The sequence below is a fragment of the Rhincodon typus genome, chromosome 6, assembly GCF_021869965.1.
Source record: "Rhincodon typus isolate 14 chromosome 6, sRhiTyp1.1, whole genome shotgun sequence".
In the NCBI taxonomy this organism is placed as follows: domain Eukaryota; kingdom Metazoa; phylum Chordata; class Chondrichthyes; order Orectolobiformes; family Rhincodontidae; genus Rhincodon; species Rhincodon typus.
Genome location: NC_063337.1, coordinates 13,860,704 through 13,878,570, shown reverse-complemented (window position 1 = coordinate 13,878,570; position 17,867 = coordinate 13,860,704). Strand labels below are relative to the sequence as shown.

The following is a 17,867-nucleotide window of genomic DNA, read 5'->3' as shown; positions in this document are numbered from 1 at the left end:
TGTGGGTATGAGTATGTGTGTGTGTATGTGTGAGTGTGGGCGTTTGAATGTGTATGTGGGTGGGTATATGTGTGTGTGCGGGTGTGTGTGTGCGTGGGTGGGTATGTGTGTGTGAGGGTGGGTTTGTGGATGGTGTGTGTGTTTGGGTGGGTATGTGTGTGTGGGCGTTTGAATGTGTATGTGGGTGGGTGTGTGTGGGTGGGTATGTGTTTGGGTGTGTGTGGGTGGGTGGGTATGTGTGTGCGTGCGTGGGTGGGTGGGTGTGTGCGTGGGTGGGTGGGTGTGTGTGTGGGTGTGTGTGTCGGATGGAGTGGGGTGGAGTCACAGGGGACGACAGGGACCCCTCCAAAGGAAGCACACACAGACCAATGCTTCCAATACTGTCTCATTTCTCCTTGTCCCCGCCGCCCCCGCCTCCGGCACTCGCCTGGGTTGTTGTAAGATTTTAAACAGGGTATTAAAACCATCCGGGGCATGCAAGCATGCTGTTTTTCACTAGGAACGAACCTCTGCTCTTCCTTCAGCAGGCTGTAAACAATTGCCACGTTTATTCGATCCAATCCATTACATGCCTGCACGCAATGTGGGGATTGCACACATGCTCGAAGGCTAAACCACTTGCAGCTCTCTATTTCTCCGAGATGCCACTCGAAATAAAACGCGAAGATCTAACCAATAATAAAAAAAAGTGGTGGATTTTACGCTTAGATGTTTATAGAACTTTGAGGTGGCAGCTCTTAAGTCCCACCTCCCTCCCTTGAGCGGAGGGTCGGATGGCAAACTCCGAAACTTGTCTGAGCGAGAGTTAGTTAAAGGGGAGGGATGTAAGCTGTTAGAGACAAAAGAAAAACCTGCAGATGCTGGGGACAAGCAGGAGGCTGGAAGGACACAGCGAGCCAGGCAGCATCTGGAGGAAAGGAGCAGTCAATGTTTCGGGTATTACCCTTCTACAGGACTAAAGCATGTGCCAATTTCAAAATATTTCAGCTCATGGTGCAAGGCGTTCTTTAAGAAAAAGTTTCCACTGCCTTCATTTACAAGAGGAGAGAATAGAGGAAGATTTGAGCGTGTGTTGGGGTGAGGGGGTTGGGGGGTGGAGAGAGAGAGACAGCCGCTCTCGTGAACTGGGTTTTTCTTCCCCAAAATATATATGCACTCGATTGCACACACGGTTATCGGAACAGATACCACTGGCCTGAATATAACACCTTATGCACAGCAATCATAGAATCCCTACGGTACAAGTGCAGGCCACTCGACCCATGGAGTCTGGACAATCTTAGGCACCGATCTCTTGAGCAAATGTACCCAGGAAATCGTGGCATGATTACTGCTGGACTGGTAATCCTCAGACCCGGTTTAATGGTTTTGGCATCAAATCACTTTGCGGCAGCTGATGGAATTTCAACGTATATGAGACCATAAGATGTAGGAGCAGCCGTAGGCCATTCAGCCCATCAATAAGTACATGGCTGATCTGATAATCCTCAGCTCCACTTTCCTGTCTTTTCCTCATTTCTCTTGATTCCCTTACTGATTAAAAAAAGTCAATCTTAGGCTTGAATATACCTATGGATTCAGCATTGACAGCCCTCTACAGTAAAGAATTACACAGATTCATAACTCTCAGAGGGAGAAAAAATTTCCTCATCTATGTCTTAAATGGGCAGTTCCTTACACTGAGACTAATGCCGTCTGGTCCTAGACTTTCCCACAAGGGGAAGCAACATTACAGCATCTGCCCTGTCAAGACTCCTAAGAAGTATTCCCTGTACACTCATGACCGTGTGGCCAAATTTCATCTGAACTCCATCTACAAGTTCACTGATGACAGTACCTTTGTAGGCCTGAAATCAAACAATGACAAGACAGAACACAGGAAAGAGATAGAATGCTTCATGGCATGATATAAAGATAACAATCTCTCCCTCAATGTCAGCAAAACTAAAGAGCTGATTGTTAACTTCAGGAAGCCCAGGACTGTAAGAAAACTACAGAAAGTTGTGGACATAGCCCAATCCATCACACAAGCCTCCCATCCATTGACTCCATCTACACTTCTCACTGCCTTCAAAAGGCAGCTAACAAAGACCCTTCCCACCCCAGTCATAATCTCTTCTAACCTCTTCTGTCAGGCAGAAGATATAAAAGCTTAAACACATGTACCAACATGCTCAAGAACAGCTTCTTCCCTTCTGTTATTAGACTGCTGAATGGACCTCTCAAATTTCAAATGTAATGTTGTTCTTACTTCTGTGAACCTCCTTTGCAGCCGTAACTTTGTATTCTTTGCTCAATTCATCACCCTACGATCTTCGTATGGTATGATCTGCCTGTACTGCATGCAAAACAAAACTTTTCACTGTACTTAGATACATGTGACAATAAAAAATCAAACCAAATGTTTCAATAAGATCTGAACTCATTCTCCTAAACTCCAATAAGTACAAGCCAAACCTATCTAATCTCTCCCCTAAGAACATTCCTCTATAATTGGAATCAACCTAGTGAACCTTTTCTGAACTGACTCCAGTGCCAGAATATATTTTCTTAGGAAAAAAAAAACAGGAAATGCTGGAGAAAATCAACAGCTCTGAAGAGAGAAACAGAGTTAACTCACCAGTCTAGTATAACACTTCTTAAAACTTAGCTTTCATCTTTACTCAACCCTGGGATTGAGAGGTGCTACAATGGTGACCGTGAATCAGTTGTGGAAAAAAATAGGGTTTAGTAATGACCTTTGGAGTCATAGAGTCATGCAGCATGGAAATAGAACCTTCGGTCCAACCAGTCAATGCCAATCACAAACCTAAACTAAACTAGTCCCACCTACATGCTCCTGGCCCATATCCCTCCAAATCTTTCTTATTCACGTATTTATCCAAATGTCTTTTAAACATTGTAATTGTATCCACATCCACCACTTCCTCAGGAAGTTCATTCTACACATGAACCACTCTCTGTGTGATAAATTTGTCCCTCATGACTTTTTAAAATCTCTTCTCACCTTAAAAATGTGCCCCCTAGTCTTGAAATCCACCATTCTAAGGAAACCTACCATTAACCCTTTCTATACCTCTTATGATTTTAGGAAGGGAATCTGCCATCCTTGCCTGGTCTGTTCTACATGTAACCCTAGCGAATATTTGTATCATCTATTTGGCCTAATATTCCAACCATGCCGTGTTTGCGCTGGGGTAAACCTGAAGAACAAATCTATTTAAATTATTGTAGGACAGCATGTTCACATCGTCAAAGAAAAGTCAGGGACAGAAGTTAATAGAGAGTGTGCTGCTCTGGTGTGATTTAGTTTAAGGCTTAGACCGTCCATTCATGAATCAGCTTGAAGCATTTCAGACCCAGAGAGAGTCAGTCCAATGAGCTCTGTATGAATTGAATAGTGGACTCTTGTATAATAAACATTGTATACATTGTATACATGATTGTGAAGAGCTGGTTGCATGGCTTACCCTTTAGATCACCAAACCACCTTAACCTCTCATTTTCTATAACATGTTTTTCCCCAAAGTCAGCGGTTGAATGTAATGCAGTTGAAAGAACGCATAGACAGCTGTGGGGAATGCTTGCTCCTCAGTGTTCTTCTGAGCGACTGCAGCACTGTGTCAGAGAGCGAGTTGTTCAGACATGTAACTTGGGGTAGAGTTAAGGGCAGGAACAAGACGCAGCAAGGTGTGAACCACATTCATCAGTAAGTTCTTCAGCTCAGGGGAGCTGTTGCTTCTGCATGTTACACACAGGAACTGTTGCAAACAATTTCAACTTCAGGGCCATGTAGCTTCTTTATTAGTCAAAAGTCAAAAAACAAAAATACAGAATGCCAGAGAAAAGACACGTGGAGGTGAAATTCATACTCACAGTATCAACTTGCAAAAATGGAAATGTTAAACCTACACAATGGAAAAGATGTAAAATGTACAACAGATTCACAGAGCGATTGCCAGTAACTTTACAAGGTGACATGGTGGCTCAGTGGATAGGGCATTGGCGAGATCACATCTTAAAATGTTGTGTGCAATTTTGGTCTCCTTGTTTAAGGAAGGATGCAAATATGCTGGAAGTGGCTCACCAGAGGTTTACCAGATTGTCACCTGCAATGAATAGGTTGTCTTATGAGGATAAGTAGGACAGACTCAATCTGTTTTCACAGTAGATTCAAAGATTGAGGAGTGATCTGAACTTAAATTTATAATGGTTAATGAATTAGACAGGGTCAATGTGGAAAGGATGTTTCCTGTTGAGGGTCAGTTGAGAACGAGGGGACACTGATTTATGATTAGGCTCCCTCTTGCAGGACAGAGATGAGGGGAATTATTTTCTCTCGAAGGGTTATGCAACTTTGGAACTGCCTGCCTCAGAGGTGGGACACTGAATATTTTAATGGTGCAGTTAGATAGGTTCTTGTTCAGATTCTTATACAAGGGAATCAAAGAAGGTAGATGGGGATGTGCAATTCTAAACACAGAACAGCCATGATCTTATTGAATGGTGGAGCAGGCTTGAAGTGCTCGATAGCCCATCTCTGCTCCATATTGGTATGACATCTCAAGGTAATAACATTGTCTCAATTACATGCCCCAGGGATTTGAAGATGCATCATATCCCGTTACTTAGATTTAGATATATTTATTTGTCACATGTACTTAGTATAGGAATACACAAGCACAGCGAAAAGTGCACAATGTCACCATTCACTGGTGTCCACTTAGTTACAGGGTGGCATGGTGGCTCAGTGGTTAGCACTGCTGCCTCACAGCGACAGGGACCAGGGTTCAATTCCACCCTTGGGCGACTATCTGTGTAGAGTTTGCACATTCTCCCCATGTCTGCATGGGTTTCCTCCAAGTGCTCTGGCTTCCTCCCACAGACCAAAGGTGTGCAGGCTAGGTGGATTGGCCATGCTAAATTGCCCGTAGTGTTCAGGGATGTTTAGATTAGGTGGGTTATCGGGCGGTGGGTGCTGTGGGTGCTGTGAGGGCTGGTGTGGACTTGTTGGGCTGAAGGGGCTGTTTCCACACTGTAGGGATCCTATGATCTATGAAAAACCAGAATTAAAAGATTTTAACAGCGCCAAAAAGTAAGCAAGAGGGAAAAGAAAAGTCCAGATCTCCACAATGGTACGAGTGCTGCTCCAAGTGCTAGGACACCCAGGAGACCACCACTGCCAGGCAAAAGGCCTGTACTCACCGCCAACCGCTGACTACTATCCCCTCAACCGGCCCCGTTCTTGCCAACTTCTCCTGCCTCACCAGCCTGCTCTCACCGCCGACTGCTGCCCCTTCACTGCCTGCTCTTGCTGCCGAACCGGCCCACTCTTGATAAGTGGCCGTCGCTCCGGCCCACGCTCGATCCGCTGTCGCTGCAGGACGTGGCCCGTGTGTTCAGCTCCCGCTACGCGGTTCCCGGTCCTGAAACAACTCCTTGGGTTAGGTAGTTAAAAGGGCGAGGAGTGGAGTGTAAAGATGTACTACAGAAAGGAGAGAGAAGAAGAAGAGAAAGGGAAAGGGAACTGGGGAGCAGAGTGTAGCTCTGAATGGAGTGACTTACCCTGCTCCCATCTTGCTGGGAGAGCCCATTTGATTGGGTTTTAACCTAACTGGTCATTTTTTTTTTCATCTCCAGGAATCAAACGTTTGTTCATACTTATCGGGTTTTTGAAAATTCTGGAACGTGGCATGTTCAGGTAAGGATCTACACCTTGTTTTAATAAACAATCGCAATTCCCTTATACCCAGACCTGAAGGAGCCTGTCTATTCAACAGACTCAACCTGTGGATTGGGCGATGTGTAGTCAGAAAGAAAGGGACTTTGGAATTAAATAACAGAGGAAGTGGGTAATCTGTGAGCAGCCAAGGCAAATGAGGAATGTCAGAAAAACAGGACTTATAAAGCAGCATAGACTTTATAAAGGAGCAAAAGTGCAAATACACCTCCAAAAAATGTTGGAGGAACGCAGCAGGCCAGACAGCATCAGAAGAGTAGGAAAGCTGACATTTCAGTTTGGGGCCTTCTTCAGAAAAATCTGTTTTTCTGAAGAAGGGTCCGGACCTGAAACATCAGCTTTCCTGCTCCTCTGATGCTGCCTGGCCTGCTGTGTTCCTCCAGCTCTACACTGTGTTATCTCTGACTCCAGCATCGGCAGTTCTTACTATCTCCGAAAAATGTTGCTTGTGGAAAAACCCACAACAATGCAAAGTTTCAAATATTGATGTTATCTGTGTAATTAATCAACGCTAACATTTGACACGGAGTGAAGGGTATTATTTAACTGGTGAGGGTTCAGAAGGGATTTACCAGGATGTTGCCAGGTTTGAGTTATAAAGAAAGACTGGATAGGCTGGGACCTCTTTCAATGGAGCATAGGAGGTTGAGAAGTGACCTTACAGAAGTTTATAAAATCGTGAGGGGTATAGATAGGGTTAATAGTAGGTGTCTTTTTACTAGGATGGGAGATTTCAAGACTAGGGGACATATTTTTAAGGTGAGAGGAGAGTGATTTCAAAAAAGACATGAAGGACAAATTTTTTACGCAGAGGGTGGTTCGCATGTAGAATGAACTTCCTGAGGAAGTGTTTGATGCAGGCACAGTTACAAAAAGACACTTAGATAAGTACATGAATGGGAAGGGTTTGGAGGGATATGGGCCAAGAATAGGCAGGTGGGTCTTCTGTAGTTTGGAATTATGTTTGGCATGGACAGTTTGGATTGAAGGGTTCGTTTCTGTGCTGAATGACTCTATGACTCTATGTTGGTAATATGACGCTCGTGTTTGGTAGGATTTTACATTTTATTGAGGAAAGAGAACTATATGTTTAATTATTGTTTGTAACATCATCTTGCAGTACTCCACATGCAATAATCTACTCAGCATGTGAGTTATATATAACTGCTGTGTAGATTTCTAATAGTACTTCTTGAGATCTCTGTCCCCTCTTACTCGTAGTGGCAAAATTTCCATCATAGGTAGGGCAAGGAGGCAGGTCCCAAGTCCACTATGGCTGGAATGGAGATAGAAACCTATGCACCAACCTGATCCACACCAGCCATCCAGTCAAATGAACCAAACAGCACCCCCTTCAAGAGGTATATTTTGAGTAGTGTGTGCAGGGTTTGGTCTCCTTATCTTGGGAAGGATGTTCTGGTCATGTTCTGGGAGTGCAATGGAAGTTTATCAGACTGATTCCTGGGATGGTAGAGCTGATGTATGAAGAGAGACCGGACCAGTTAGGATTACATTCACTGCAGTTTAGAAGAACGAGATGGGGGATCCCATAGAAAGCTATGAAATTTGAACAGGACTAGACAGGGTAAATGCAGGAAGGATGTTCCCATTGACTGCGTATTCCACAACAAAGGGTCACAGTTTAAGGATCCAGGGTTGGCCACTCAGCACTGAGATGAGGAGAAATTTCTTTGTTTTTTGAAGTAAGTCATCATGTTGTGATTCTTTAACATGAAACAATGAAGACAGTTCTTAGGAGCAGATACTTTTCCCCCAAAACAAAAGCAAAATTCAGGCAAGTTTCCGGAATTTGCTTTAATTAAATGTACTTGTGTAATGATGTTCTGTCCGAGTTGATGCTGTTTGATCAGACTGGGTTCTGATTAGGAAAGATGTGCAGATTTTACTTCAATTGAAGGGGGCAGTAGCCCCTTCAGAAAATTTTTGATATTCAGTACATCCCATTGATCAACCTTTCATTTTGGAACTTTCATATTTCTAAGGATGTTACATATATCATTGTAGTATCTTTCCCATGATGAGCCTGTGGAATTCTCTGCTGCAGAAATTGGTTGAGGCCAAAACATTGAATATTTTCAAGAAAGAGTTAGATATGGTTCTTTGAGATAAAGGGATCAAAGGGTGTGGGGGAGAAATGGAGAACAGGGTGCTGAGTTGGATGATCAGCCATGATCATATTGAACAATGGTGCATAAAGGGCCAAAGGGCCTATTTTCTATGTTTCTATGAGTCTGAGATGTTGTGGCAATATACATTTTTTACATACATGTTGGAGCCTGGAGCTATGGATAGTGATGGTAGAGGTTCCAATGTCTTTCCATTTGCGTAGCTGACCAGGGACCTCTCCCACTTTTACCACCTGCCATTGGTGTATACTGGAATAGCTTACAAGCTGATACTCTTTGATAATCAACATGTTATGAACATCCCTTCATTGGCCATCAAATTCTGTAGTTAAACCCAGACCCCCACTGGCTAAGAGACAAGAACACTACCAACTGAGCTACAAGACTTCTCCTGTTAGTACTGACAGGCTGTGTTTAACACCTGTTTGACTCTCTGCGCCTTTTTACCCAATTTACAAGTTCCTGCTGTTTTGCAAGCTTAGCATTCATCCTTTCTCTCTCTCTCTGTCACATGCACACACACACACACACACATTCTCTCCCACACATGCATGCACACACACGCACACACACATCCTCTCCCACACATGCACGCACACACACACATGCACACACAGACACACAAATGCACGCACACACATTCTTTCCCACACACTTGCGCGCACACACACATGCACACACGGACACACACACATTCTCTCTCTCACACACACACACAAACACACACGTAGATCTATGGGGTGAATTTGTATTTGCAGATACATTCTATTTTGTTCAAAAAGCACACAATTTATAGACAGTCAGACAATGTTGCATTTTATAAATTCCTACTTTAGAAATAAAACCAGTCTGACTCCAAACCAAAATAGAAACAGATTCTAAACAAGGCTCCACACCTAACATGCATTGTCTGACATAAAATGTCACCTTTTCTTTACACTGATAAAACCTTTAGTTCTCTCAGGATTGACTTGAAAGGAATTTGGAGATTTACATAAACATATTAACCAACTAAAATCTTCTAACTGATTAAAGATTTAACAGCATCTTAGGTTTGTTTAATATATCCTCATCAGTGGCATGACCCTTTGATGTTTTACTTATAAATTCTGTGTCTGATACTACCTCTCTCACTAACGCCTGAAGAAGGAGTGAGGCTCTGAAAGCTTGTGTTGAACCTGTTGGATTATAACCTGGTGTCGTGTGATTCCTGACCTTCTCCACCCCAGTCCAACACCGGCACCTCCACTTCATCGTAGCAGGTTGATGTTGGCAATTGTGGCAAACTTTGCTGTCACCGTATTCATGTCAGATGTCTCACACTTGGGTCTTTTTTTGTGCACAGACACCAAGTGCTCTCATGGTGGTGGTGGGGAGGATTTTTAATATAAGCCTACAGTTAAAACAAGAGTTAGCCACAAACTCTGCTGCAGGATGTTTGTACTCGACTTTGAGATTGGCTGATAGTAACAGGAAGAAAGCATTCTGTAGATCCTTCTAAACTCCCCTGTGCCTTCTAAGATGTTTCATTTCAACGTGTACTTTTTAAGTGCAATTGTTTCTACGCAGGCCCATTGGCACCCAAAGTGGCACAGCAAGATCCCGCAGACGCCAGTAAGATAAATGGCCGGTTACTCATTTCTTTCTGATGAACTCTTTTGAATTATCGTGCATGAAGACCAAACTAGTATTGCTAAACAAAACGTTATTAAAGAGTATGAGGCCAATGTGACTATATAGAGTTGAATCATGATCTCATAGAGTAATAGAACAGGCTTGTGGGGTGTTCCTGTATTCCCAGTATAAACTGCAGCTCATCTCAGTCTTCTACTGGTACAATTTGATAACAACCCACATCATCGGTCACTTTTATGAAGCAAAGAACTGCGGTTGCTGGAGATCTGAAACAAACAGAAACCGAAATTGCTGGTGAAACTCAGCAGGTCTGGTAGAGAGAAAACAGATTTAATGTTTCGAGTCCAGTGACTCTTCTTCAAAAGTCGGTGTGGTGAGAGTGGGAATGCTGTCATTATGATAGAAGTTAGCAGGTTTGGACTTCACAAAGTCACTATGACTCCTCAGAGCTGGTGCCTAAGCAATTCTAGCAAACTGCTGCAGTCTAAAGTTGCTGGACTGAATGGTATTTGCAGCCATCGTGGCAGCAGTTTGAATGTATATGGCATAAAGCAGTCCTTGTTTTGTGTGACTCTGAGCTTCCACTGCAGCAAACGGACAGTAGGTGACTTCTGAAACAAACACAGACAGTGTTGGACATAATCAACTGGTCTGGCAGCATCTGTGGAGGTAGAAACAGAGTTAATGTTTTGAGTCTGATATGACTCTTCTACAGAACTGAAGAAGAAAGGGTGGCATGGCGGCTCAGTGGTTAGCACTGCTGCCTTACTGCGTCAGGGACCTGGGATTGATTCTGGTCTCGCGTTTCCGATTTCCTCCCACAGTCCAAAGATGTGCATGTTAGGTGCACTGGCCATGCTAAAATTTCCATTGGGTTAAGGGATGTGCAGGCTAGTTGGATTAACTATGGTAGAAATAGGGTTACAGGGATGGAGTGGATCTGGGTGAGATGCCCTTTGGAGGGTTGGTGTGGACTCGATGGGCTGAATGGCTTGCTTCTTGCTGTAGGGATTATATGATTTTAACTTTAGAACTGAAGTACAGTACTGCCTAGGGCTCTGGGACTTACTAGTCCAGCGATATGCCACTCCCTTACCATATATATTAGCCCTCTGTTGGTCTATAGAGTGGACAGACCCCCACATAAGGGGGCTTATACTGATGCCCCAATGATGGAAGCTGGCTATACAGGGGCTGTGGCATCCTGAACCTGTTTAGCAAGGACCAGTATCACTGTGCTAGTTCAAAGGTGAGTTGACCATTCACCAGGTGAGGTTTGGCACAGGAAATCATTCGTGACTTCTTGTATTTCACATTCTTTTAATTCAAAAGAGTTTTGTTGGCCAGTCTTGCTGATGGATGTTCGTCTTTGCGTGTTGTGCTGAGTTGGAAAGCAGACAGTAGGTGGGTTGAGCAGGTCACCATAGAATGGGTAAGTGACATGATTTCAATCAGTTGGTGGGTTTCAGTCCATTGGTGCATTGGTGCATGTGTGAGGGAGTTATGTTTGAAGGGTCAGAAAGCCAGAGGAGTGGATGTTCTGCGCAGGATTCCAGTTATAGTTTGTGTGTTGACAGGAATAGTGTGTTAGATACATTGAGCCACTTGATAGACTAAGTCATAGCATAGATACACTGAGTAGCATGGTAGCTAAGCTCACTAATGTGATAGATACCCTGAGTGTATGATAGCTGCACTGAGCAGCTCTCTGGGAGATAGAGCATACTCTCTAAAATCTTACAATTTGGGGTTGAGCACCTATCGATTGCCAAGCCAAACCTCATCGTGCAAATTATCAGGCAGCACAAGCTTTGCGATTTGCTTGCACCAGAAGCAATGAATGGAGACTGATACCACAGCACTTTGTCGATGTTCATATTTTGGAGAGATTCAAATTTATTTCCTTTATGAGACCACGAGACATAGGATCAGAAGTAGGCCATTCAGCCCGTTGAATTTGTTCAACCATTCAGTGAGATCATGTGCTTCATATCATAGAGTCATAGAGTCATAGAGTCATAGAGTCATACGTCACAGAAACAGACCCTTCGGTCCAACCAGTCCATGCTGAACATAATCCCGAACTAAACTAGTCCCACATGCCTTCTCCTGGCCCATATCCTTCTAAACCTCTCCCATTCATGTACTTATCCAAATGTCTTTTAAACATTGTAATTGTACCCACATCTACCACTTCCTCAGGAAGTTCATTTCACATGCGAACCACCCTCTATGTAAAACTTTTGCCCTGCATGTCTTTTTCAAATATCTCAACATAAGTTTGTCTTTCTTTTATAAAATGTAAAATCCTACCAAACACGAGCATCATATTACCAATATAGAGTCATACAGCACAGAAACACAGCCTTCAGTCCAACCTGTCCATAAAGAGCATAATTCCAAACTACAGAAGACCCACCTGCCTATTCATGGTCCATATCCCTCCAAACCCTTCCCATTCATGTACTTATCCAAGTGTCTTTTTGTAACTGTGCCCGCATCGAACACTTCCTCAGGAAGTTCATTCCACATGTGAACCACCCTCTGCGTAAAAAAAAATTGCCCCTCATGTCTTTTTTGAAATCTGTCTCCTCTCACCTTAAAAATATATCCCCTAGTCTTGAAATCTCCCAGCCTAGGGGAAAGACACCTACCATTAACCCTATCTATACCCCTCATGATTTTATAAACTTCTATAAGGTCCCTTCTCAACCTCCTACGTTCCAATGAAGAAAGTCCAAGCCTATCCAGTCTTTCTTAAAAAACAACGGCTAAGTATCAAATTCACCCACTGTGAGTTCTGTCTCTCAAACCCCACCAGCAGAGCTTCATGCTGCATACAAAAATGTTGCATCTAATTCTAGGAAGAAAAATAAATACAAAGTACCTTGTCTATTTCTTACCAGATTCACACAATGATTTACTGTCTCAATGTACAATTTAATCTTTGGCTTGCTATAATTTGGTGAAAGGCATTAAAAACTTAATTACCGCAGTCTGAATGCACAGTGCAATCTCATAAAGTCACACTGATTCATATCGTAAATCACTAAACATCAGAAATTTTAAAAACTCTCATTTCATGCCTTTGTTTTTGGTGGGTGACTGATAAAATCACACGTTCATTTCTTGTTCAGAGTTGCATTTGTTGCTTTTTTTGAATAGTAAATTTAGAAGTGTATCAGTGATATTGTTGGAATTTTGTAGATTCAAGATATACATCAGTAATAAATACTGTCTCAACTTATATCTGTCCAGCCCTTAGTCTTTTTGTACTGTGATCAACTTTTAAGAAAGAAAAACAGATCCAATTAAAACTAAAAAGGCCTTTAAATGACATGTTAAAGATTCTATTAGGTGTGAACTGAAATGAATGCTATAAAAGTTATTATTGTCTTCACAGTTTAATTTCAAAGCCAAAGCATTCAAAATGGCATTGTGTAAAATCCTTTCCATCATTCCGCTCAATTGAATCTCAAATTTAGTGGGTATGTATTGGCCCAGTGATATTACCACTGGATGACTGTTAATCCAGAGACTGAGGTAGTATCAGAACATTAGAGAAACATCCAGAGAAACATGGGTTCAAATCCCACCATGGCAGAATTTGAATTTAATAATAGTCTGGAATTAAGAGTTTGATGATGACTATGTATCTGTTGCCAATTGTCTGGAAAAACCCATCTGGTTCACTCATTCGCTTTACCTGGTCTGGCCTAGACGTGACTCCAGACCAATAGCAATGTGATAATAAATGCTGGTCCAGCCAGTGATACCCACATCCCATGAATTAAAAAAAAAACTTATTGTCTCAAGGAAATTCCTTTCTGTTTCATAGTGTAGTTTATTCATCTAGGACACAACTGTTTTAGTGATCACCCTCCTGAATTACAGTCGATGTCCCAGAAATATATTTATGCTTTTGTTGAATTTAATTTCTTAGCAGTGACAACAGGGTCAATCATTTGCTGAAAAGGCTTTCTAAAATGTGGAGGGGCAGAGATTAATTGTACTTTTTGTTGTTATTCAGAGGAAGTCAAGCTTTATTCAGACCAGAACAAATTAATTTCGGAACTTTAATTCAGTCCCTTATACTCAGTTGCTGAAAAGTTTGGAAGTTTAGTGCCAGTGGGAGAGCCATGCTCATGTTCAATGTCATTTTGCTGAGGGGTTAGGCTGTACTCAGTGAATGAGTGTATAATAGGCAGATCATTAAATCAATTAACATGTAATACTGTTAGGACAACAATGCTGCTATTTCAGAGCTCAATACTGCAGCTAATGCCTTCTCTTAATCATGCATGGCTGAACATATGTCCAGCAAATCCACCCCAGCCAGTTACCTTGTTGTCAACCTAATCTCAATCAATGGTAAAATTATGGAATGTGTCATCAACAGTGCTATCAAGCAGCACATACTTAGCAATAACCAACTCACCTTGCTCAATTTGGGTTCTGCCAGGGCCACTCAGCTCTTGACCTCCTTAGAGTCTTAGTTCAAACAAAGACAAAAGAGCTGAATCCCAGAGGTGAGATGAGATTGACTGAATGTGCCATCAAGTAGCCTTAGCAAAACTGGAGTCAATAGGAATCAAGGAGAAAGCTCAATGCTAGGTAGAGTCATAAAGAGAGATGGCTCTGGTTGTTGGAGGTTAGTCATGTCAGCTTCAGGCCATTTCTGCAGGAGTTCCTCAGAAGATTGCCCTAAGCTTACAGTTCATGACCTTCCCTCGACCATAGGTTCAGAAGTCAGATAGTGTTGTGATTGTATGAGGTTCAGTGCCATTCACCGCTCTTTCGGTACTGACACAGTCCATGCTGAAATACAGCAAGACCTGGACAATATCCAGGTTTAGGCTGACAAATGGCAAGTAACAGTTGTGCGACACAAGTGCCATATAATGACCATCTCTAACAACAGAAAATCTAGCAATAACCCGAAACCCAAAATGTTAACTTTCCTGCTCCTGTGATGCTGCCTGCTGTGTTTCTCCAGCTCCACACTGTGTTATCTCTGACTCCAGCGTCGGCAATTCTTACTATCTCTGAGTAGCTTATTGGGGAGTCGATGGCCTAGTGGTATTATTGCTGGATTACTAATCCAGGTACCCAGATAACATTCAAGGGACCTGGGTTCAAATCCTGCCATGGCAGATGGTGGAAATTGAATTCAATAAATATCTTGAATTAAGAATCTAATGATGACCATGAATCCATTGTTGATTGTTGGAAAAACCCATCTGATTCACTAATGTCTTTTAGGGAAGGAAACTGCCATCCTTACCTGGTCTGGCCTACATGTGTCTCCAGACCCACAACAATGTGTTTGACTTTGAACTGCCCTCTGGGCAATTAGGGATGGGCAATGAATGCTGCCACGCCCTTATCCCGTGAATGAATAAGGAAAAATAAAGCTATATAAATACTCTAGTTACAAAAGCAAGTCAGAGGTTAGGGATATTGCAGTGAGTAACTCACCTCCTGACTTCCCAAAGCGTGTACACAATATATAAGGCACAAATCAGGAGTTTGATGGAATACTGTGCACTTGCCTGGATGAGTACAGTTCCAACAACACAAAACTTGACACCATCCAGGACAAAGCAGCCTGCTTGATTAGCACCACATCTTCAAACATTCACTCCCTCCATCACTGACGCTTAGAGTAATCGCAGCAGTGTGTACTATCTACAAGATCAACGGCAGAAATTCACCAGGGCTACTTAGACAGCATCTTCCAAACCTACAGCCCCTACCATCTAGAAGGACAATGGCAGAAAATACATGGAAAGGCCATCACCTGCAAGTTCCCCTCCAAGGCACTCACCAACCTGACTTGTAAAATATTGCTGTTCCTTTGATGTTGCTGGATCAAAATCCTGGAATTCCCTCCCTAAAGGCATTGTGAGTCTACCTAAACCAAATGATTGTAGCAGTTCAGGAAAGCAGCTCATCACCACGTTCTCCAGGGCAGCTGGGAGGCAGCTTGGTTGTGGTGGGCCCAGCAGCAAGTTTGAGCCCAGTTCAGGATTTGGCAGCATCAACAACGGCTGCGTTGCCAAGATTGGCCCAGAGTGGACTTGTGGTGGTGGCGACATTAGTGGAGGCAAGATGGCGCCAAAGAGTGGTGTCTCACTTGGCGACAGTGTGGCAAAAGGACTCGAGGCTGGCCAACTGATTCGAGCTGGTATCAGTCTCAGCATTAGGGTTGAAGAGCCAGGATCCAGGTGCACAACTAAAAACTGTAAAGTTGAACTTTTAACTTTATTCCCTTAAATTTCTACCTTTATATTCCCTGTCTTGGTTTATTTTCTGTATTTTAAGATGGTGCCAGAAAGTGACAACATTATACAACACTTTTCACTATACTTGTAACAAATACACGTGTCATTAAAGAAATCAAATAAATCAAAATATAAGCCCAACCATTGCTATGTAAAGGATTCATTGTCAATTACTTGTAGGCTAGTTTCTGGTTGATTTCTACTGACTGTCGCTGTCTTTGTACAAGTATTTATGTTTGATAGTAATTGTTAAAGCCTCCAATGTCTACAGGATGTGGTGTTATGGTGTTAAATGATTTTGTCTTGACTTCAAGAATTCTGCACAAAACAATGAGTGTGAACGCTAATGGTTCAGTGGTGGGACATTTGAAGATACATGGTCTTAATCTCATGCGAAGTCATTGTAGTTTTGGCAGCACTTTTTGAAAGTCCCTGGGGCTTAACTGCTGTCACTGAACTCCACAGGAGCCTAATAACCGGGGCCTGGGGATCTAGAGGGACTGCAAACAAAAAATGCCAGAAATCACAGTGGGTCAGGAAGCATCTGCGGAGAGAGAGCAAGCTAACATTTCAAATCTAGATGACTCTCCATCGAGAGCGAGAGGGACTGCTGAGTTTGGACAGGGGTGAGACTGCTGTGCTTAAGTCGCACACTGGAGCCTGGGGGATAGGGGAGCAGTTGATTCTGGTGGTAGTCCGTGATTTTTGTTTGCTCCTGCTTCAGTGTAGAGACAGAAAATTTTGGAGAGTACTCTTTTCTATGTTGTGCGATTTGTCTGACTTTTCCTGATCAGAATCAAATGACTTCCCCTTAGGAGGCTCAAGCTGTCCCTTTGCAGTGCAATTTAGCTTTAACTAGTGCTAGCATCTCACAATTTGGGCCAATTGCTGAAGGGTGTAGTCACTCACCTGGGCGGTTTGGATTGGTTGCACTCTACAATGATGTGGCAATGAGACTGGTCTAGCAAACCAAATGCACAACCTAATGCCTGGGGAAGGATGAAAATTTAGGAGGCATGGTTAGTAGGTTTGCAGATGACACCAAAATTAGTGGTATAGTCAATAGTGAAGAAGGTTATCTAAGATTACAAAGAGATCTTGATCAATTGGGTCAATGGGCTGAGGAGTGGCAGATGGAGTTTAATTTGGATAAATGCGAGGTATTGTATTTTGGTAAAACAAACAAGGGTAGGACATATACAGTTATTGGTAGAGCACTAGGTAGTGTTGTAGAACGGAGAGTCATAGGGGTTTAGGTACATAATTCTTTGAAATTTGCGACACAGGTAGACAGGGTGGTTAAGAAGGCATTTAGCATGCTTGCCTTTAATACCAGACCTTTGAGTATAGGAGTTGAGACGTCATGTTGAGGTTGTACAGGACGTTGGTGAGACCCCTTCTGGAATTCTGTGCGTAGTTCTGACCATCCTGTTATAGGAAGGATATTATTAAACTGGAGAAGGTTCAGAAAAGATTTACCAGGATATTGCTGGGAATGGAGGGTTTGAGTTATAAAAATAGTCTGGAAAGACTGGGACTTATTTCACTGGAGCAGAGGAGATTGAGGGTGACCTTATTGAGGTTTATAAAATCATGAGGGATATAGATAAGGTAGATGACTAGGGTCTTTTCCCTAGGGTGTTGGAGTTCAAAACTGGGGGCCCATTTTTAAGGTGAGAGGAGAAAGATTTAAAAAGGACATGGGGGGACAACATTTTTACTCAGGGAATGGTTCGTATGTGGAATAAACTGCCAGAGAAAGTGATGGATGCGGGTACAGTTACAACATTTAAAAGACATTTGGATGAGTTCATGAATATGAATGGTATGGAGGGATGCAGGCCAAGCGCAGGCAGGTGAGACTGGTTTCGTTTAGGAACATGGTCAGCGTGGACTGGTTGGACCGAAGGTCTGTTTCCATGCTGTGTGACTCTATGTGGTTAAATCCCACTGTGGCAATTGGTGGAACTTAAAATTTTTATAATAAAAACTAAATGAATTGAAGTAACACAGTGTGGAGCAGGAGGAACACAGCAGGCCAGGCAGCATCAGAGGAGCAGG

At 42.8% G+C, this 17,867-nt stretch overlaps 1 protein-coding gene across 2 annotated transcripts in view; it reads left to right on the top strand.

Moving 5' to 3' along the window:
* The window catches only part of LOC109914043 (SH2 domain-containing protein 1A-like), a 46,626-nt gene that overhangs the window by 4,248 nt on the left and 24,511 nt on the right, over positions 1 to 17,867 (top strand). For both annotated transcript variants that reach the window (XM_020513617.2, XM_048598176.1), the window contains exon 2: positions 5,641 to 5,701. In XM_020513617.2, the coding sequence (XP_020369206.1) occupies positions 5,641 to 5,701 (61 nt within the window). The remainder of the gene's footprint in view (positions 1 to 5,640; positions 5,702 to 17,867) is intronic.